Raw genomic sequence first — 23,646 nt, 5'->3', positions numbered from 1 at the left:
ACTCTGGGTGATTCTTCTTCTGTGCCAGTGCATGGACATGGCACTATCCCCATCTTCCCTTCTAACGAGGACAAGAGGTACTTCTCTGACGTTCTGTATATTCCAGATTTGGCTTTTAACCTTTTGTCAGTGAGTGCTCTTACAGCTCAGGGTGCGGAGGTGATCTTTTCTCGTTATGAGATTACCATTCATGATAAGGCGACTGGTAGCATCTTGGCTCAGGGAGTCCAAGATAGTGGTCTCTACAAGTTGACCGCTATGCTTTCTTCTGGTGCTTCTTCTGCTCTTTGGCATGCTCGGTTTGGCCATTTGAGCTATCAGCTTCTGCAGCGAGCTTCAAAGGATGGGTTGGTTGAGGGATTACCGACCATCAAGGCTCCATCTTCTGCATGTTCCTCTTGTTTACAGGGGAAGCAACACCAAGCCGCCTTTTCGAAGGAGGCGACACACAGATCTTCTCACTTACTCTCATTCATGCAGACTTATGTGGTCCTATGAGTACCGCGTCTTTGAGTAAGGCGTTGTACATGCTCGTGAGTGATGGTGGATGATTTTACCATACATACTTGGGTTTTCTTTTTGAAGACCAAGGATGAGACTTTTCAGAACTTCTGTGATTGGAAAGCTGAGGTGGAAAAAGAGACCGGTCACTCGGTCAAGGCTCTCAGGACCGATGGAGGGGGTGAGTTCACATCCCAGGAGTTTCAGCAATATTGCAAGACACATGGCATTCAGAGAAAGCTTACTACATCATATACTCCATCACAGAATGGAGTTGCCGAGAGAAAGAATAGGACCATTATGGAGATGGCCCATGCTATGCTTGAGCATTCTTCATTACCTCGATGTTTCTGGGCTGAGGCGGCTTCCACTGCTGTCTACATTCAGAACAGGTCTCCTCCTCCTGTCTTCCCGATAAAACTCCATATGAGGCTTTCCATGGTGAGAAGCCCTCCGTTGTTCATTTCCGGATATTTCGGTGTACGACATATGTTCATGTGCCTAAGGAGCACCGCTCCAAGTTGGACTCGAAGTCTCAGCGCATGACTTTTCTCGGATACAGCACTGTGTCCAAGGCATATCGTCTATATGATCCTCAGGCCAGTAAAGTTGTTGTGAGCCGTGATGTGGTGTTCGACGAGACTCCTACATCTTCAAAGGGGGGTGGTAAGCTTCTTCTTCCTTCACCTCCGTCTCCTCCTCCTCCTCCTCCCGCTGCTTCTGTTACACCTCCAACTCAGGATACTCAGTTAGATGATGATGACCCTGCTCCTCCTCCGTCGAGTTCAAGCAGATCAGAACCTGGTTGGTATTATCAGACAGTTCGTGATTCTGGGTTACGTGAGCTTCCTTCTGCTCCTCCGCCTGGTTCTCTTTGGCATTCTTCCAGAGTTATAGGGAAACAAATTCATGAGGGTAACATGTTTGTTAATTATGCTCTTATGTCTACTATCATTAATGGTCCTTCTGATCCCACTTTTGTAGACGAGGCTCTTTCACATGAGCCTTGGCGTCGTGCTATGCAGGCAAAGCTAGATGCTATCAAACGGAATGGCACTTGGATTTTGGTGCCTCGGCCATTGCAACGTAAGGTGATTGGTGTGCGTTGGATCTTCAAATCAAAGTTTCGAGCTGATGGCAACTTGGACAAGCACAAGGCGAGGTTGGTTGCCAAGGGTTATGCTCAGCGCCCTGGTGTCGACTTCGATGAGACCTTCGCTCCGACGGCCCGGATGACTACCATTCGCACCGTTCTTGCACTTGCAAGACATCATAGATGAACCGTTTTCCAGATGGACGTCAAATCGGCTTTCCTGAATGGAGAGCTTACACAGGAGATTTATATTGATCAACCGCCAAGATTTGTTGTTCCAGGCAAACAGGATCATGTGTACCGGCTAAAGAAGGCTTTATATGGTCTAAAGCAAGCTCCGCGGGCTTGGTACCTGTTACATGCGAAAGCTTTGAGAGTCTTCTTTCAGCCCTAAACACCACTTAGAACATGCTGATGCAAAAACGCAGACAGAAGAGAGAGTATAGAGAGAGAGAGAGAGAGATGGCTGGAAATTCAGTATATTCATATGGTACAAAAAGGTACATAAATCCTTGCAGCCATGGGCTGCCTTGAAAAGGTAGTAAAATACCTAAACAAACTCCTAGTTCTATGACCCAGCCAACAAGGGGCTGAATGATTAAAACAATGAGCAAACTTGCCTTTTATAGGCTGGAGAATATCCCATGGACTAGCTGACTGCTAGTCGGCCAGCCCCTGGACAAATAATTTAATGATGTGTCCCTCCACAAGATACTCCATAGAAAATGCTCCAAAAATCTGGTTCTATTCTGATCTTCTCTTCTTTATCTTGTTGCCTCCTTAGGGTTAGCCTCTATGAGAAGCATGTGTGTGCACATGACATCCCCCTCTGCTAAACTTGATGACGGGATTCCAATCTGCTTCTTAGATGATTGTCATCGTCCCATTCTCTTCCCGGAGTTCCTCTATCATCCTTCCTACTCTGGCAGCCTTTTCACTGAATGCCCGGCCCGGTCCCAAATCCACTCTTAACTCTGAATAAGATCTGTGCATCTGTTCCATCAAGACCCCAATCCGTTCTTGCCCTGTCTCTGAACACCGTCTTGGTCTTCATTCCTAAGAAATGAGTCTGGCACTCTCACTCCACCCCTTGGAGGATCATCCTCCCTTGGAACCATTGCCCGAAAGCCTTTCTTGGCTCACTGGACTGCCATCCCCTTTGGGCTTTGTGGAACACCACCAACCAACCTCTTGGGAGCTCTTCCCAGTCTTGTGTTCCTTGCCTTGGGCTTCGTACCTGTGCACTTTCCTGTACCTTGGACTTGTACACCTTCATATGGGACTGAATCAGGGTTTAGCCTTGCTGAGCCTGATGCTCTGATACCAATGTTACATGCGAAAGCTCTGAGAGTCTTCTTTCAGCCCTAAACACCACTTAGAACATGCTGATGCAAAAACGCAGACAGAAGAGAGAGTAGACAGAGAGAGAGAGAGAGATGGCTGGAAATTCAGTATATTCATATGGTACAAAAAGGTACATAAATCCTTGCAGCCATGGGCTGCCTTGCAAAGGTAGTAAAATACCTAAACAAACTCCTAGTTCTATGACCCAGCCAACAAGGGGCTGAATGATTAAAACAATGAGCAAACTTGCCTTTTATAGGCTGGAGAATATCCCATGGACTAGCTGACTGCTAGTCGGCCAGCTCCTGGACAAATAATTTAATGATGTGTCCCTCCACAAGATACTCCATAGAAAATGCTCCAAAAATCTGGTTCTATTCTGATCTTCTCTTCTTTATCTTGTTGCCTCCTTAGGGTTAGCCTCTATGAGAAGCATGTACATGTGTGTGCACATGACAGTACCAGCGGATTGATGAGTTCTTTCAGAAGCTCGGCCTACGCGGTTCACGCACATTAGAACCTTTATATCCTCCTTGAGAGGGGGTTGATTGTTATCATTGTGGTCTATGTTGATGACCTCATCTTTACAGGCTCTTATTTTGTGCGGATCCATTCTGTTATGGATGCTTTGGAGACAGAGTTTGAGATGACGGATCTTGGCCTCTTGCATTATTTTCTGGGCTTTGAGATTTGGCAGACCTCGAAGGGCATTTTCTTCTCTCAGCAGAAGTACACTCGGGAGATTCTCGACAGATTTCAGATGACTGGGTGCAAACCAGTATCTTCTCCTATGGATATTGGTGAGAAGCTTTCTTCACTTGATGCTTCTCCAGGGACTAATCAAGGACAGTATCGGGTTCTCGTCGGTTGTTTGGTGTGGTTGGCCTACTCCCGATTGGACATATGCTTCGCAGTCAGTTTATTGAGTTCCTTCTCATCCAAACCCCGTCAACAGCATTGGCGGTGTGCTCTAAGAGTTCTTCGGTACTTGCGTGGCACTTTAGATTTTGGCATCTTTTATGGCCAAGGACGTACTCTTGTTGGATGGTCTGACTCAGACTGGGCTGGAGATCCAGATACACGGCGTTCGACCACTGGTTGTGTTTTTTCACTTGGGTCTGGAGCCATTTATTGGAGCAGTAAAAAGCAGCCTATTGTGGCGCTTTCCTCTACCGAGGCAGAGAACCGTGCAGTTTGTTATGCTGCATGTGAGGCGATATGGTTGCGGAGATTATTGGAGGAGCTCGGCTGTCCTCCTACCGGATCTACTCTTCTTTGGTGTGACAATCAGAGTTGCATCGCCATCACCAAGAACCCTATGTTTCATGCTCGTACGAAACACATTGAGATTCAGTATCACTATGTTCGTGAACGGGTTCTTGCTGGAGATTTGCGTTTGGAGTATTGTCCTTCCGCGGAGAATGCTACAGATTTGTTCACCAAGCCGGTTTCTCAAGCTTCCTTGGCTCCTCATCTTCGGATTCTCGGAGTTTGTTCAACATCCGGTGCTGAGAGAGGGTGTTAGCACATTCATCTCCAAATTCTGCTCTTTTATGGTGCCCATTTGGTCCCTTTTGCATGGCCCTTACTTGTGGGCTGGCCACCCCTTTTTCTAGTATTTTTTTTGGATTTTTTCCCAGCCTTTGTCACGTGCATCCCGCACTTGGATGCCACGTAGACATTCTGTACAGAAGGTGCAGGACCTGGGATGGTGAACTGGTCCCATGTGAGCCCAGTCCGGGACGAGTCAGCCAGGGATCCATCCCAGTCGTCCGAGGTCAGGTGTGCATTGTCCTGCACATGAGTCCAAGGTCAGGTGTGCATTGTCCTGCACATGAAGCAGTGCCAGTCCGCGCTGTGAGTCTCCCTCTGGAATGATGTCAGATGTGCTGAGTATCTGGTTTGCAACTGGATGCCAGGACTCTGTAGGCATGTAGTTTGCATGTAGAGATGGGGCCAGCCCATAGGGCTACCCCAGGGCAAGGTTTTGCATTGGCATACTTAGCATGGGCATGGGGGAGGTATAGAACCACCCCCAAGGGGCCAGGAGGGCCCAAGACTTTGCCCACCAGCCAAGGCAAGGGCTGGAGGGGCAGTCGGCCAGCTCCAGAGCCTCTGGACAGGCAGCCGACAGAGACTGAAACCCTAACAGCAGGCGGCCAGGTGTGGGGGGGGCAGTCCCACACCTATGCGCAGCATGCCCAGCAGCCAGGGGCTGTCCCAGAGTCATGCGCAGGCTGGACAGGTGTGAAAACACTTTATTAAAGTGTGAACACAATTTATTACAAGACTCAGTCGTGGGGCTGTTACGAGCAGGCCGACTGGATGATAGGAGGGGTATAAAAGCCCAAGCCAAGATCTCAATGGGATCATCTCACAATTCACCAAGAGCCTCAAGCATTCAAGGGCCAGGACAGCCAAGGGTTTGCTAAAGCTAAGGGGTGAAGGACTGAAGGTCAAGGGCAGGTTTTCCAGCCAAGAAAAGGTCAAGTACTTTGTATTTGTTTCAGATTTACATCATTCTAATAAAGCAAATACACCATCCGTGGTGGGGGCCCTACAGAGGGTAATTGGGACCCAATACTGTGTCCTTCTCCATCTCCCCCTTCTCTCTCTATTTTCTGCACATCATCTTTCAGTTTGTGCGTTAATTCCGTCGCGAAAAGAGTGCTGTTTTCTGAGTTTTGAAGTACCGATCCTTCTCCGAAGCTTCCGCATATTACAGTGGTATCAGAGCCTACTTCAAGGACGAAGATTCAGCAAAGAAAACCAGAAAATTTTTTCACTCGTGTGGTTGGTTTTTAGACGCCGGTGGACTACCCCTTTCGGAGTGACTCCTGTCCCTCGAAGGACGGTTGGTTTTTAGCCTCCGGAAGCCTCCGGAAGTCTCCCACACAGATAGTGGATGGTCAGATTGCGTTCCGGAAAGGAACTGCATTTTCCCGCTATGGCGAACTTCGGCGACGAGAGAGAACCAGAACCATGGGACCAGAGTGCACCAGGCAGCCCAGCTAGGGCACCCGGCTTGAGTGTACAAGACATGTTCCAGCAGATGATGCGAGCAATCGCAGACCAGACAACCAAGTTGGATGAGCAGAAGGCGCGGATTTTGGCTCTGGAGGAGCGTTCTCGCTCTCCAGCGTCGCGTTTTCCATCTCCTCCTCCCTCTCCTTCCGTCCCCCAGATACCAGATCCTCGTCACAGGGACCCTCTCGAGGGGTCACAGCCGCAGTCAAGCTCCTTGCTTGAGATGCAGATACGGGCATTGGAGATTCGACAACGAGAAGACGAAGCCATGCGACGAGTGGAACACGAGCGTTACCTCCGAGCTTTGGACGCCAGATTGACACCGGCGGCGCCCTCGAATCATTTTCCCGAGAAAATGAACTTCAGTAAGTATAATGGTAAACTCGATCCCACTACTCTGTATTCATGGTTACATCAATTTGAAGCTTACTTTGCCGCAGTTAGGAAATCAGATATTGACAAAGTGATCTTAGCCAGTTGGTATTTGGAAGGTGAGGCCATTCCTTGGTGGACTCAGTGGGCTCATGCCCACACCAGATCAGGTATGGCAGCTTATGGGTGGGACGAGTTCGTCCGTGACCTTAAGCAACGGTTTTTACCGCCCCACTACCTTGAGCGACTCGAAGACGAGTTCAGGGGTGCGCGTCAGAATGCGCAACCAGTCCTTCAGTTTGCCAATAGAATTTCGACCTTGTGTCTACAATTAGGCTTATCTGATGCGGACAAGAAAGGGCAGTTTTTGTATGGCCTGGACACGCACATCCAATGGGAGGTGCGTATGTTTAGACCAACCACCTTTGAGGACGCACTCTCGCTTGCGCAGAGTGCAGAAATGAAACACAATGGTGGCAAGCCCAAGACTTCCCAGCCGGCTTCTCCCAAGGCTAACACCTCGGGGGGTAAAAGCCAGAACCAGACGGGGTCTTCCCCAGGACAGAGCCCGGGAGCCTCTGGCTCCAAGAACTCGAACAATGCGTCTAAGCTTACTCCAGACCAGAAAGCGGAGGCAGGCAAGACAGGTGGCAAGTTGAGTGCTGAGGAGCTTGCTCAGTACAGGAAGGAGGGTAGATGTTACTTTTGTCACACAAAAGGACATACTTCTCGGGATTGTCCGAAGAAGCCTCCAAAGCCCGCCGCCGCCTCCACAGCTTCCGTGGTGAGCACAGCTCCCACACAGACCCCAGTGGCTACCCCTAGTTCTTCAACCCCCGGTGCTTCAGTTGGAGCAATTATTAGCCGGGAGCTCGAAGATAAGCAAAAGGGCGCCCATGACCAGGAGTATGAGCGCAACGAATTGCTCAAGTCCTTTGGCTACATAGGTGGCCAGAGAGTCGTTGTCTTGTTTGACAGCGGCAGCACGGAGGATGTGATCACGGAAGAGGCCGCTAGGCGTGCCCGTTTCGAGCTCACTCCGGTGGACAAAAAAGTTGAGGGTTTTAGCACAGGTATGACTACGAGCGTCAAGTATGAAGCTCTAGGTGCTAAATTAGTCATTCAGGGCATAGAGTTTGTGCGTGATTTTATGGTTGCCCCTCTTGTAGGAGCAGACATAATTTTGGGTATCCAGTGGTTTCACAAGTTCCTTCCTGATGTCAAGTGGGACAAGCACACGTTCCAGATTGATCGGAATGTGTCAAACACCCCTGTGACCATTAAGTGTGAGCCAGGTATTCCAAACTTTCCGCTCATAAGCCACTTGCAGGCTAAGCGAGCAGTCAGGAAAGGCGCACAGTGTGCGATGATTTACATCCAGACAGCCCAGACGGTGGCCAGTGCTTCCGAGAAGTACTCGGTTCTCCATGAAAAGTTCCAGAAGATTTTTCTTCGGGACAGTCTCCCTCCCCAACTTCCCCCGTCCAGACCGGAGGATCACAAGATTGATCTCCTCCCAGGCTCGGAACCCCCGAGCAAGTTTCCGTATCGCCTTTCTAAGGCAATGGAATCGGAGTTGGACCGCCAACTCCACGAATTGTTGCAAGCTGGCTTCATCCGCCCCAGCGTGTCGCCGTTTGCAGCACCGATCTTATTTGTCAAGAAGACATATGGGTCTTCTCGGTTGTGTGTCGATTATCGTGCACTCAACAAGCTGACTATCAAGAGCCGATTCCCGATGCCTCGAATTGACTATATTCTCGAGAGGCTGAATGGAGCTAAGGTGTTCTCTAAATTGGATTTAAAGAGTGGGTACCACCAGGTTCGGATTGTTGAAGGGGACATCCCCAAGACAGCTTTCCGTACAGAACGGGCCCACTATGAATTTGTGGTCATGCCATTTGGTTTGACGAACGCCCCAGCTACATTTAACCGCATGATGATGCGTATTTTCCGGGAGTTGATTGGAGTGTGTGTGTTCATATTTTTGGACGACATACTCATATTTTCAGCTACAGTTGAGCAGCATGACATTGATGTGGAGAAAGTCCTTAGGTTGCTGGAAAGCAACGAGCTCTATATCAATGAAAAGAAGTCAGAATTTTATCTGTTCCAGGTACATTACTTGGGATATATAATCAGTGCCGAAGGCATTCGACTTGATCCGGCTAAAGTGGCCGAGATTGTTAACTGGGAAGTACCTCAGACTGCTTATGACATTAGATCATTTGTGGGTATATGCCAGGCATATTCCACCCACATTGACAAGTTTTCTGATCTCTCGGCAGACCTCACCGATCTGCTAAAGGGAGTGAAAACAAGGAGGCAAAAGATTCGAATGACTCCACGAGCGTTGGAGGCATTCCAGAACCTCAAGGTGGCTTTGTCAGAAGCGCCTTGTCTAGCCCTTGCCTCGTGGGACGAACCATTTCAGGTGATCACCGATGCGAGTAACATCGCAATTGGAGGTGTGTTGCAACAGAATGGTCATCCAGTAGCTTACATGTCTCATAAGTTACTGCCCGCCGAAAAGAATTACTCAGTCTACGATCGTGAACTCCTAGCAGTTATACAGGCCTTGAAACATTGGAAACATTTCCTGTATGGCCGTGACTTTGAGGTTCGCACTGACCATCAGGCATTGCGCTGGATTCAGACGATGCCAAGTGCACAGTGGAGTGATCGACAGCACCGCTGGAGTCAGATATTCCAGTAGTTTGGTGGCATGATTGAGTACCTTCCAGGAAAGGCCAATCCAGTGGCCGATGCTTTGAGCAGGAAGGGACAAGTAGCTGCGATTCAGACCACTAGACTTGACCTTGTTGGTACAGGACTAGAAGACATGAAGCACACGTACGCGGATTCCGAGGAATTCGGTACACAGTGGGAACAGGCATTGGATGCCACAGGACCATGCCATTTTCTGATACGCGATGGTTGGCTTTACTACAAAGGCCGACTGTGTGTCATGAAATCATTCCGGGCAGCTCTTCTCCATGATGCCCATGACGCCATTACAAGTGGTCATAGGGGCATGAATTCGACTCTGGAGAAATTAGAACGGCAATACTATTGGCCAAAGATGAGGCGTGATGTGTTTACTTATGTACAACGCTGTGACATTTGTCAAAAGGTGAAAGCTCCTCGTGGAAAGAAGATAGGGTTGTTACAGCCTTTGCCAATTCCTGAGGGTCCTTTCCAAGACATTTCGATGGACTTTGTCACAAATCTGCCTCCCAGTCCGAGTAAGCGTAATACACAGTGTTTGACTATTGTTGACAGGTTCAGCAAATTTGTGATGCTTATTCCTTGCAGGGCCAATGTGACCGCCGAGGATGTTGCCCAGCTATTCATTCGGCATTGGTACCCGATTGGTGGGATTCCTAGGACCATAGTGTCAGACCGAGATGCCAAGTTTACCAGTCATTTTTGGAGGGCATTGTTTGATAATTTTGGTACTAAGTTGAATTTTTCCAGTGCATTCCACCCACAGACAGATGGCCAGACAGAGATATACAACCAGTTGGCCTTTGATGTGCTGAAGTGTTATGTCCACGATCAGCAAGGTAAGTGGGAATCGTTTTTGCCTTTAGTTCAAGCTGTTTTAAATGACTCTTTTTCTTCAGCTATTGGCAGGACTCCATATGAGGCAGCGTTTGGAAGACCTTTCCAGTCGTTGTTAACCAGGACGTCGTCTTCAGTACCGGAGGCGAACAGAGTGACGGAGTCTTACCAGGAGATCCTAGAGTCCGTTAAAGACAGATTGGCTAAAGCGCAAGAGGCCTACACTCGACAGGCCAATAAAGACCGAAGGGACATGAAGTTTTCGGAAGGAGATTGGGTATATCTTCGGATTATGAAGCAAAGATTGAAGCAGGTGGGCAAGCGATGCCCAAAGTTGTCTTTCAGGAGCTTCGGACCATTCCCCATCCGGAAAAAGATTAATGAGGTGTCTATGCAGTTAAAGCTACCTCCGAGTTGGACTATGCACGATGTATTTCATGTCAGTTGGTTAAAGCCATATGCAGGTCCACCCCCTTCAGAGGTCAAAGACGAAGCGGAACCAGACATCATTGATGAAGCAGAAGTAATGGTTCCAGAACAGATCCTTCTGCACCGTTTCAAGCATGGCTCAGGCCGAAGACTACGACAGTTCCTCACGAAGTTTCAGGACCGAGGAACTCATGAAGCGGTATGGCTCGACAAGGAATTTTTCGAAGATTATCCGGCTTTATTGACGGATTATTTGGAGGCTATGCAGCTTCCGTCAAGTTAAGCAGAAGGGGATGTCACGTGCATCCCGCACTTGGATGCCACGTAGACATTCTGTACAGAAGGTGCAGGACCTGGGATGGTGAACTGGTCCCATGTGAGCCCAGTCCGGGACGAGTCAGCCAGGGATCCATCCCAGTCGTCCGAGGTCAGGTGTGCATTGTCCTGCACATGAGTCCAAGGTCAGGTGTGCATTGTCCTGCACATGAAGCAGTGCCAGTCCGCGCTGTGAGTCTCCCTCTGGAATGATGTCAGATGTGCTGAGTATCTGGTTTGCAACTGGATGCCAGGACTCTGTAGGCATGTAGTTTGCATGTAGAGATGGGGCCAGCCCATAGGGCTACCCCAGGGCAAGGTTTTGCATTGGCATACTTAGCATGGGCATGGGGGAGGTATAGAACCACCCCCAAGGGGCCAGGAGGGCCCAAGACTTTGCCCACCAGCCAAGGCAAGGGCTGGAGGGGCAGTCGGCCAGCTCCAGAGCCTCTGGACAGGCAGCCGACAGAGACTGAAACCCTAACAGCAGGCGGCCAGGTGTGGGGGGGGCAGTCCCACACCTATGCGCAGCATGCCCAGCAGCCAGGGGCTGTCCCAGAGTCATGCGCAGGCTGGACAGGTGTGAAAACACTTTATTAAAGTGTGAACACAATTTATTACAAGACTCAGTCGTGGGGCTGTTATGAGCAGGCCGACTGGATGATAGGAGGGGTATAAAAGCCCAAGCCAAGATCTCAATGGGATCATCTCACAATTCACTAAGAGCCTCAAGCATTCAAGGGCCAGGACAGCCAAGGGTTTGCTAAAGCTAAGGGGTGAAGGACTGAAGGTCAAGGGCAGGTTTTCCAGCCAAGAAAAGGTCAAGTACTTTGTATTTGTTTCAGATTTACATCATTCTAATAAAGCAAATACACCATCCGTGGTGGGGGCCCTACAGAGGGTAATTGGGACCCAATACTGTGTCCTTCTCCATCTCCCCCTTCTCTCTCTATTTTCTGCACATCATCTTTCAGTTTGTGCGTTAATTCCGTCGCGAAAAGAGTGCTGTTTTCTGAGTTTTGAAGTACCGATCCTTCTCCGAAGCTTCCGCATATTACAGCCTTTCTGGCATTTTCCAGTCGGCCATGTCCAGTAGCTCCAGTCGGCCATGTCCAGTAGCTCCAGTCGGCCTGTTTGCAGCTCCAGTCGGCCAGCCTTCCCTCTACTATAAATAGTGGGTGTTGGCCTCTCTTTTCTCATTCAATCTTGTACATATTTTGCTCCCTCACTTATGAGACTTGTAGCCTCTTGCTTGGGACTGTTTTGCTTCAGTATATTCAGCATAGTTCTCTCCATATCTCTCTCTCTCTTGCACTCTCTGTTCAGCACATTCTAGTGCCACTCTGCTTCCGCTCTGTGCACTCTTTCACGTATATGGTTTATATTAGCTAAACCTTGTATTTGCCTAAATCATGAACTACCATTATCGACCTAAGCAATGGCCTTCCTAAAATTGCATCAAATGAGGGCAAGAATTTAGTATTGGGTAGTACCACAATCACAATTAAGAGCCCGCGCCCTACAATGCATCCCTTGTTAAGAGGGATTTATCTGAAGGTTGGTGAAAAGTTCAGTTCTCATAGGTGAACCCAGGTGAGGAAGTTTGATTTTGAGAGAGATACATTAGTCCGTGGTTGGATGCACTGACGCACCACAGCTAGACAACCGGCAGACCCATGGGCAGTAAGCCGACCCAATATTGCAATCAAGCTAGCTTTGTTTGGGGCATGTGTGTCTTTGCTTTCCAGCATGCCACCTTCTGAGAGAGAGGAGTTCACACAATTCTAATAGCTCTGAAAAAGAAGAGCACCTTGGCTTGCCCATCAGAGGCAATCATGGCACAGCAACTCCCCTTGAAAAACACAAGTTTGTGAAATGTGTGCTTCCCTTTGGATTAATAAGAGCAACTTGATCAAGATAACAAAACATCCAATAGAGGAAAAGCAAGGAATGCAAGCTGTGGGATCCTCAAGGCCATAAAAATTGTCCAACACACCATAAGGGATCTGTGATTGAGCAGGCTGTCTAGACTCTATCATGCAAAAACCACATTAATGATACTTAGTAACGAAAAAGAAACTTTCAAGATAAAATCAGATTAACTCAATAAAACTTTTTAAATGATGAACGTGAATTAACTGTTTTGCTTGGTGAAAATTTGACCCTTGTGTACCTGTTGACACATCCCCAGGTTCCATATCCTCTTCTTCATCTTCGAGCGGGATGGTACCCTCTAATGCTCCATTTGATGCAGCTTTTACTTGACCACCTTCATCGGTGTTGGTAGCCTTTTTCTTCTTCTTCTTCTTCTTCTTTTTCTTTGCCTCCACTGTCTCCTGCAAATTCAAAAATTCTCCATACTGATTTGACATAAATACTCAGAATCTGAAGCCATGCCTTCCGACTACAAAAACGTCATGCCCTCAAAAGCAGCCACTTTTACATAACATCATACCTTCAAGGGCGGCATTAACAGCTAACACATCTACTCTCATATTCTTGGATTCAGCTAAAGGATACTAAAACCCTAACATCGTGCTTTCGAGGGATGGCGGTGGCGTTAACGATTCGGCTAAACGATGTAGAAAGCCAAAATGGCATAGATTATGCAATGGCTACGTATAAAGATAAAGGATTAGCGCTCTAATTCGATTTAAAGACTAATGTTTATTCATGGTGAAAGCGAAAAATAAATGAGTCTTTCTGATTAGCGCTAGCCTCGACACGCCTCTTCAAACCAGATTAACCCTAATCCAGAGGGTTTAAGAAGCTTTCAAACTGAAAAAACCTGATCCAGAAGGATTAAATCCTAATCAGAAAGAATAAACAGAGCGGCTTACGGATTCTTCGGTGGTATTGACAGCCTTTTGGTCATCCAGGCTTATCTCCTGCACGGCATCGTCGAGAGAAGTCTCGAGGTCGTGTACACCCGCCATGCTTCACTGAACACTTCAAACTATGGTTTACACGCAGAGACTATTATTGTCGATTAAATAATATATTAGTGTGCTTGGGTAGCGGCTTTCTGTTAGCTTTTTGTTGCACTAACACAAAATAAGGCACCAAAACGTTTTTTCCATTTACTAATTAATTGAACGTCACATCAAATTATCAAGCTGAGCATCTAATTAAGGTTTTAATTTAGCAAGGATTTGATTCGATTCGATTAGATGTGTGTTCGTGTGTTTGGGCTCTTCTGCATGCTTCTCGACGAAGCATATGGGGAGCTAAAAGGTTGTTTCCTGCAAGTTGTTCCAAGCTCGCGCACCAGATCCTGCTGAGGGTCCCGAAACGTAGAGGGGGGGGAGCGAACGGTCGCTAAAAATGGCAAGGTAACTGCTTTTGGCAGTTCTCAATAGCTAATGGGTATCGTGGACAGGCACTCTGCCTCCTCTCTCCTCTCGCCTACTCCTCAAAACCCTTCTTCACGGCTCCATTATCCCCTCTCTCTTAGCAAACGGAGAGAAGAGGAGGATCTTCAATGCACTGAGAATAGCTGGTGGTTCTACACGCACACTGGCGAAGAAGAATAAAGGCCAAGTGTATATATTTTGTACAAGCTAAAGGGCCACCGACCTATGTTGAAGATGACGGGGAGAGCGCTCGGGACTAAGGAGGAGAGGGAGGCCGCCAAGCAAATGGCGAGGAGGAGAGAAAGGAGGAGGAGATGGAGGGGGCGGCCATGAGGACGAGGAGGAGGAGGAGGGGATGAAGGGGGCGATGGCAAGGACGAGGGAGGGGGTGGGCCTGGAGAAGATGGCAAGGGAGGCCTTTGTAAATGTATTAATTTATGCCACGTTGATGGCACGGAAGCGGTAAAGCTGTCTACGCCTTTATAGAGTGCCACACTTCCACACACACATGCAAACACACCAGAACACCAGACCAAAGAGCATGAACAAGACTTATATTTCAGAACAGACCTTTCTTTTTACAGAGTTGGATATCCCAGACATCAGCTTCACTCGCAATCAGCCCACTCCAACTCCTGGTCGCTCCAAATCTGTTCACTCTCTTGCTTTTCTGCAGCAGCCCTCTTCGTTCTCTGCACTGCACCTCGGCTGAAGACCACTCCCTCCTACACCACCAGCACACTGCCAGTCCTCAAAGCAAAACCCAGTCTCACTGGAGCGATCCCTTTGCACTATCAGGCTTTATTCCCTCTCTCTTTGCTTCAGCTACCAGCCGCAGCAACCTGCTTCACTGCCAGTCGCCAGCCTCTCTGTCGTCCCAGCCACCGGCCAACACCAGTGTCAATATATCCAGCCTTCTCGTCGCTAGCAGCTGCAGCAGTCAGCACCTGTTTGTGGGAGTGGCTTCTACTAGCAGGCCCACACTCCACGCCCAAACTCTCCCTCTTCTACCTTCGCACCCCCACGCCAGGTACCATAGGCGGCCTCCTTTCCTCTCACTCACTCTCCAGAGGCGGCTCTTTCCTCAGTCGCTAGCCACCCCATCGCTTGCCCTTCTGCGCCTATGGCTGCACACGCCCAAGAGCCCCCCCTGCTAAACAAGGCGACCATACTCTTCTTGTCTGCAGCCCGCGCGCCGACTCCTTTGCTTCGCCAGCTTCTGGAGAGAACCCGCTGGCAGCCATTCAAAGCTCCATGCCAACCTTACCAGCTGGCAACGTTCATCCTTATTTTTATTATTTTTTATTTTGAAAAATGGCCACCATGTTATTCCTTTTCACACCAAAGCAAAGGCAACTTTGGCCCCTTATCTATTAACTGCCCATGCACCTCATGCCTCTTCAAATAGCAACCTTCCAATGCTCACTTATCCTTGGGGACGCGTACACATATCCAAACATCCGAGCAGCTGATATCATCTCCAGCCGACCACGCTCCGGACAAGCTGTGCTTCCAGAATTTCATCATTTTTTCCTGCACATACACTTCCATCAAAGCCCCTAGCTTGATTGCTACATCCACGACGCCCACACTGAGTCAATGGATGCTCCCATGACTTTACCACAACATGAACAACACTCATGTACACATGTACAAGTTGAGTTTGAGGTTCCCCAAAAACTTCACACAACGTCATTGGCATAAACTAATACATTACAAATCTTTTGCATTAATATACATTACAGATTACAAAACTAGGCTATCATGTAACAATAGCACTAAAGTCTTATGAAAATCTTTCACAAAATTAGCCATATGGATCCTATTTTTACTGTTTTAGTGATACCAACTCTCAAAGTAAAAAACCCCACAGAAAATTTGAGACACGAACATAGAGACAAAGAAGAGGGAAAGGGAGAAAGAGAGAGGGAAAGGGAGAAAGAGGGAGGGAGGAGAGACTAAGCACATCATAAGAAGGAGTAAAGTCCCCCACTTACAATACATTTGAACTGAGTTAATGTGCAAAGGAACATGAAATTTGTATATGACAATGATGTGTCAACATAGAGATACATAGCATACATGCAAAGATCAAACCATGCAAGATACACCCAATGGTGTACGTATATAGTAGTATATGAAAGAGATGCATCAAACTACGTAAGATTTATACATGATATACAAAGTGTTATCAAAAGAAGAAACCAAGTAAGGTATATATATGTTAGGACACGGGTAGGACTAGGGGGAGTCGGGCAATTCAGGGGAGTCCGATCATGTGTGGACGGCCAAGGTCGGCTAGGGTCTATATTCAACGGTTGGGCGGAGAGTTGCCCTATTGTCTTCTAACAGGTCTCATGGTAGCCTCTCAGTAGTATCAGAGCTGGTTATGCATCCATCATTTGCTTTCTTTTGCGTAGGAAGCTCTCCTAAACGGCGGTCATAGTAGATGCATACAGCCCAGCCATAGTCGTGGAAAAGCACACAACAGTTGTGCGCTGCCGTTAATAGCATCTTCTCTCTGCGATTTCACAAGCATGAAGGAGAGTAACTATATATTCTCTCTCTCTCTCTCTCTCTCTCTCTCTCTCTCTCTCTCTCTCTCTCTCATGATCTCTTAAGAAAATTATGTAAGAGGCTAGTTTGGGGGCGAGGTTCGCGTGGTCTTTGTTTTTAACCTAGTGTAACGCAACCTGCCCACGCCTAGTGTAACGCAACCTACCCATGCCCATTCCTTCTCTATCCTACTAAGCCAGAATAAGCCAAGAAGCACAAGAAGATCCTACGCATGGGAAGGAGAAGAGATGCCCACAAAAATTGTGCAAAAGAACTATTGGAAGTAAATCATACATTAGGAAAACAAGCAACATAGAGCACAATGGCTTTGAGTAGAATGGGGAATACTACCACATATAGTACGAAAAGCACACATTGGCACATGAGCTACTACCTCGAACAACAAATTACCTACAACATAATTACCAACCATCAACCATTGCACTTGAACTACTGCAATCACCATCAATTAGCCAATCGCAATCGCCATGTGGAAGCCCTCGCCATCCTACCACCTAGCCATGACATCATCCGTTCCATCGTGGCCCCTCGCCATTGTCGTTCTAGCCTCCTAGCACCCGCCTCCAAGAGGATATCGTACTATCAGGCCTAATGTGACTATCAGGCCTCCTAGCACCCGCCTCCAAGAGGATATCGTACTATCGGTGATTGAGAGAGAGAGAGAGAGAGAGAGGGAGAGAGAGAGAGTTGATGTAGCATGGTGTGGTGATCATATGATATATATATATATATATATATCATAATAGATTTTATTCTATAATCTACATGAAGAGGCTAAGCAACCTACGTACATGTATGTAACTGTGATAGAAAGAGAAGAGAAAATTATGTTTGTGTGGAGATCCCCGAGAGAGAGAGAGAGAGAGAGAGAGAGAGAGAGAGAGAGAATATTTATTTTATTTTATTAAGGTACCTTAATAAGGTTTGCAAGAACCATTGTTTGACACTCATCTAATTTAATGAAGCATTTTCCACACGTGAGGACCTAGCAATATGCGTGATGACATGCCCGCCCCTGTGGTGCGCCCTTATGTTGCTATGAAGCGCCTTCGCTTGCTCCGATTGCACCTATGACAATCTCAATCATAGGTACCTATTGTCATACTAAAACTCGATCATAGGTAGCTTTATTTTAATGCCACCCATGTGGCATTAAAAAAAGGTTAGATTCTAATTTCTAACTCTCTCTCTTCTAATCTCTCTACTCTCTCTCTCTCTAAAGCTCCTCACCTACCCACCAGCACATAGAGAACCCAACTGCCTTCTCTTATCAAGCTTGCGTGTTCATCTCTCTCACTTGCCTGCCAAGACACAACGTGCCCAACTGAGGTCCTCTCTTTCTCTCTCTCCCTCCCTCTAAATCTTAGGTTGAATACAAGCTGCTCATCTTTCTATCTCCCTCTACTCCAAGCCTCCCACACACATAGGTCCACAGAGAGAGAGAGAGAGAGAACTATCTTAATTCATTAAAATACTACAAAAACATGATGTGGGTACCCTATATGTACCCATGCAAAGCATGATATTCTTCTCTACACAATACTGAAAACACAACCTCAAACTTAGGAAAGCACACACCCAATGTAGCAACTTAATTTGTTCCCCCCTTGTCATTTGTTCCTGCTATACCTTCCTTTATATTGTGTGTTTGGAGAAGATCCTCAAACTATTGCACCTTTGCTTTATGATGATGATGTCATGCCCTCCACTCGTATTGCTGTGGTTGGTGAAGCCCAAGGGCACAAGCCCTCAGACACAAAAATTACACACACATAGGGTTTAAATTTTCTCCTACACTCATGGCTTACACAAGTATATATAAAAATCTCACGTTGCACACACCTAAACGCACTATTCTAATAGAATAGATCTCCCAAATCATTTTTTTGTTCTTTGTTTAATAAAATATTTGGAGCAATGTAAAGTTCAATGGTTTTAGCTAAAAAGGTGGAATTTTTATACACATGTGTATTCCTACATTCTCATCATTCGTCTGCCAGGAAGCTGTTGGGGGGATAAAGGTGGATGTGCCTTGCCCCAGGACGGACTTCCAGTGTCCGGCCGCCCACTGGCCTCACTGATCCACTCACTTATTCTTTATATATAGAAAAAGAATAAGGAGTGAGTGCCCTTTGCACTTAGCTCCACCCACACACAGTCTCATCCTCGTCGCACTCTCCTCTCCGTGCACCCGCACACGCACCACTTCGACGCCGTCGTGCTCTTTAACTAGTATCAGAGCGCCGGTCTACGCGCGCGTGCAACCACTCTAGGAGAAGCCAAGGCTTGAGCTTTGGGCTTCTGTGTGTGCAGAGAAGAAGGAAGGAGCTTCTTCTGTTGTTTGGGTGAGCCGGCACAAACGAAAGCAAGAGGTCACCGCATCCGGTGAACAAAAGATGGCAACACTCATTTTTCTTGTAGTTTTGCTTACACCTTTGTGAAACCCATGTAATTATCCAGCCAATGGCCTATTGATTTTTGTAAAACACGAGCCTATTAATTTTGCCCACCTCTTGTAATGTGAAAGGAGCCTAATTTCAAAGGTGTATCTTATCACAATTTGGGTATGTTGAAATTACTCACAAAGCCTCTTTGGTGAAGAAGAAGAATGCTTTCCATAGTCAAACCCGAATCAACCAGTTGGAACTTGAGTTGCACAAGGGAATGCTTGAAAAAGCCATTTAGTGTCAATAAGGATTTAGTTCAATTTAGGTGAGTTAGGAAACTCCTTTTGGGCTAAAAATTGGTGAGCACACTCAGCAGACATAGGGGAAACAACAGAAACAAAGAGAGTCAAAATCTGACAAGGTGAAATTGGATACACGTACCCAAATTTTCTGTGAAGAGTGCCCATTTTCGACATCATAGCTGCCTTGCACATACTTCCCACATGCCCCACATCAAATATGAGCTCAAGGTGAGTTTAAGACCAAGAGATAGAACCAAAACTGTGCCAGATTTGGTCTAAATTGCACTTAAACTAGCCAAGACAGAGTCAATTTTTGATGATATTGCATACTTAGCATATTTAGACCATATTCAAAGAGGCTGTAACTTCAGATTCATCAAAATCACTATAATAATTGGATACACAGATATCAGATTGAAGCCTCTGCTCTCAGGAACACAGGGATGGTCTCAGATTGCTAATTAGAATTTTAAAAGTTCAAAAAGTGTCCTATCTAGTGATTGCAAAGTCGAAACCTGTGTACTCATAGATCCCTGGTCTCAAATCTGATTAAATTCTCATTAAAACACTTTGGGACTCTTGTACAAGGTCATAGGAAGCTATCCCACTTGCTAAATTGCAAATCTGAGCAAGACAAATTGGATACGTGTATCCAATTGAGACTTGTCAAAATCACTGGATAAGCATACTTTTGCATTAAGCACATTATAAATATCATTCCCATGCAATCACAGCAAATTTAGGGTCATCAATTCTCACTCAATAGATAAATTTGCACTAAATTTTGACTCTGAAACTATTGCTGAAACTCACTTTTGAGTGGCAAACAGGAATCCAATTGAGCTTAATCTTGGCATACTTTCTTGTTAACATAAGGAATACATGTTGGTAAGGTCAAAACCTTGGAATATTCCAGAAAAATTGGATACGTGTGTCCAATTTGACCTAGGAGAAATTAGGCTTTGAAGGATCAGCTATATCAAGTACACACTACCAGGATCACAATTCTATCCTTAGACTTGAAAACTCACTTTTCAAATTAAGGCTACAAGGATTGTAGTGTGAAAAAGTGCTAAAACAAGCGTATCCATTGGGTTCCTGACCAATCAAGACATCATTTTCACATTCTAAAAGACTAGGAGTGATATAAAAAGTCAAGGGAGCAAGTGTTTGCAATCAGTTGGCAAATCTGAGCTGTCAAATTGGATATGCGTATCCAATTTTTCCTAAGAATTTCTACATCTGATTGATTTTGTTGCTTTCCTATCATTATACCGATCATTCTAGTCCAGTCAAAATTCAAAAATTCTTTTGTTGATCCCAATCTAAGCAAGATTCCTTTTTAGGAACAAACACTTGAGCGCAAACTCTGGGAAAAGTGGAGCATCAAGCTTCGACAAACTTGACAAGGTAGAAAGCTCTTCTTGTACAATTTTTCTTCTTCAATAAAGCCTTATGCACCTAAGATTAGGAGTGTACATTAGATCAGGGCGTCTGGCCGAAAAAGACTCTAGAAGCGGGGCTTCAACCTTAGAGAGCACAGCTAGGACACAAAGCCAGGGAGCACCTATACTAGAAAACTTTGCTTACGAGATGGACTCAAATTCAAGCATGGCTACTACGTCTTCGAACCAAGTGTCTAATCTAGGAACAGAGTTGGAGTACAATACCCAACTCAGGTATGAGAGAGTTAACCATGTTGATGCTAAAATCTACAAAGACCCAAACAATATTGATTTGGTCAAGATAGAAGATCACCTCACTGAGTTTGATCCAGCACCATGGGTTAACTATCAAGGGAACAGATACATGGGTAAGGATGGAGCAATGTACCTCATGATAGATAATCCTGATAAAGTGGATGCTTTAGGCAACCCCATACCAGGAATGGATCTATTAAGAGATGAAGGGCCACCCAACTCGGCACCAATAGGGTACAAACTTTCTGATTCTATGAGGGCTCAAAGAGTTCCACTAGATGATGTAAACAAAGCCTTGTACAGGAAGAAGGACATGGGACAACTTTCTATTACTTGAGAGATAATCCTCCTATGTACTGCCTAGAAGACGAAAAAGTCATGTATGTCTATATTAGTGCGGATATTGAAGCTGGATATCACATAATATTCATGGATAAATTCGGATTAGAGTGGAGAATAATGCTAGAGAGCGAGTTGGGAGAACTCACGAGCATGGAGATGCCAATCTCTGCACATACGGGAGAACCTTCAGAGAGCTCAAGTTTTGAGTTTAGACCTCCTATGACCTTGGTAGAACCTTCGCATAGTGTACCACCGATTCCAACTCCAATGCCACCACCAAGACCAACCCTGAGTGGGCCACAACCTTCGTTCATGGGTGGAATACCTAGACGGGCGTATCATTAGGTTTTAGATCACCAGCCCCTAGTCATTCATATGCCTCGAGTGGTCATCCAGCCGCCGACTGTACAGGGCTACCAAGACCACCAACACCTTTATATCATACCACAATGGGAATAATTGGGTTTAGGCCTGGAAAATCGCCCATGGGGGCCCACAAGGAATAAGACACGACCTTCGCATTTTCAGAAGTGGGCTAAGAAATTTAGTGGATCATGAGATCCTTACGATCACTTAGCTTCATTCAAGAAAGTGGCCAGAGCTGAAGAGGTTGACGATCTCCACGTCTTAATTGAAGGATTTGGGCCGACTCTAGAAGGTAAAGCCCTATCATGGTTTCAAACATTGGATCCACGAGCTTTTAAAGACTTTGAAGCTCTTCAAAAAGACTTCATAGGAGCCTTCACAAAAACTGGCATTAAGCATAGTGTCAGTCATCTCATATACGAATTTAAACAAGCTGAGAAAGAGTCCATAAGAGATTGCGTGAACCGCCTCCATCAATACATTACCAGATGTCCTGAAATGGAGAAGCCTGATCCAGATAAGCTGGTCTCTATCTTTTTAAAAGGCTTGCTTAACAAATCTCTTCACGCAGACTTGTATGCAAAAAGACACACAACTCTAAATGAATGCATTTATGATGCAATTGATTTGGACGATAATTGTGATATTTATGGGAAGGACAAGCCTATTACACGAGCTGCATCATCTAGCTCAGCAAGCACAACATGAACCGAACAAAGTCGTCCAGCAGAGGCTGAGGCCATTGCTGAGTTAGTGATGAAAAGGATGAGTCAAATGTTCAGACTGCCACAAAGACAGTATAGATGTGATGTGTGTGGGGGAGATCATCCGACCTCCCAATGCCTACCAAAACAGACATATCCTATGCCTAAGACCCCATGCACTGACAAGTGGTGTGATTTCTATAACAAATGGACCAACCATGAAACGATTGAGTGCTACCATTGCATTAGGTACATGAGAGAGTAGGGAATAGCTCAACAACCCATGGGTGCACCACAAATACCAAATTATGCACCTAGAGTTGGAAACCCAAACTATGCAAATCCGGGGGTAGAAAGAGCTCAACCAATGTTGGGAAATCAGCCTCCTTTGCCAGGAGCAGCTGTTGTGAGGTATCTCCAACCTGAGGATATAGGACATGATGGAGCCTTGGTTCTAATCAGTTATTACGGGTGAAGAGTAGTGAGGATCCCACGAACTATGCTTCATCCTCTCTAGGACCCTACAAGGCACCAACCATGATTCCTGAAGGAAACTTCAATATGGATATGAACACACTTTGGTTCATTACCAATGGAGGAGGTATAAGAGGAGGACAACCAGGACCACAACCTTATAGATCTGGACCACCACCTGCCGCCGCAGCACCTCTAGGGCCATGTTTCAACTGTGGAGGGGACCATTGAGTGAGAGATTGTCCACATCCTAGAAAGGACCGCCCACTTATGCCAGCTATACCACCTCCACCACAAGGATTGCCACCTTTGGCAAGATTCTTTTTAGATTGTGGCATCAAACACTTTGTGCCAGATTGCCCAAAAAAACCTAAAAACAAAGGCAAAGGAATAGCTGTTCTCAATTTGATAGAAATATTGCCAGCTACGAGCTCACAAAGCTCTTCAGAGTCAGACGTGATTGTGCCGTTAAAGGCCATCACCAGAGCTAAAGCTAAGGCAAAGGACAAGTCAAAGAGAGAGGATGAAAAAGAATCAACACCGAGTGAAGGTAGTAGAAAATCCAAAGAAAGCTGGAAAGCTAGGCGTGCAAGGAGAGCGGCCAGCAGAAGAAAGCAAAAAGAAGAAACTAAACAGGGAACTGAGGAAATTACAGAGGGCAGTGAAAACTTAAACAAAAACAGCACAATCGACAAACAAAAAGAGAAAAAGAAAGAGCCTGAAACAAAAGACAAACAACCAACAGGGTCAGTCTTAGTCGATAAGCACTTCGAACCCTTGGAAGCGTTATTACACG

At 46.3% G+C, this 23,646-nt stretch overlaps 1 protein-coding gene across 3 annotated transcripts in view; it reads right to left on the bottom strand.

The window, feature by feature from the left end:
- The window catches only part of LOC147629460 (uncharacterized), a 48,214-nt gene extending 34,564 nt beyond the window's left edge, over positions 1–13,650 (bottom strand). Inside the window, exons 1-2 of one of the 3 annotated variants that reach the window (XR_015267955.1) lie at positions 13,486–13,649; positions 12,819–12,981 (exon numbers count right to left, since the gene is read on the bottom strand). Coding sequence is in view for 1 of the 3 variants with exons in the window: in XM_086812726.1 (XP_086668852.1) it covers positions 12,819–12,981; positions 13,486–13,581 (259 nt within the window). In the remaining 2 variants the exon portion in view is untranslated. Of the gene's footprint in view, positions 1–12,818; positions 12,982–13,485 lie in introns of all 3 variants that reach the window. The other 2 variants (XR_015267954.1, XM_086812726.1) reach the window with 2 other exon arrangements.
- Between the last annotated feature and the right edge of the window lie 9,996 nt (positions 13,651–23,646).

Source organism: Cibotium barometz, chromosome 18 (assembly GCF_041138505.1).
Source record: "Cibotium barometz isolate CiBa-2024 chromosome 18, ASM4113850v1, whole genome shotgun sequence".
NCBI lineage: Eukaryota > Viridiplantae > Streptophyta > Polypodiopsida > Cyatheales > Cibotiaceae > Cibotium > Cibotium barometz.
Note: the sequence above shows the minus strand (reverse complement) of the source record. Positions and strands in the feature narration are given on the sequence as shown.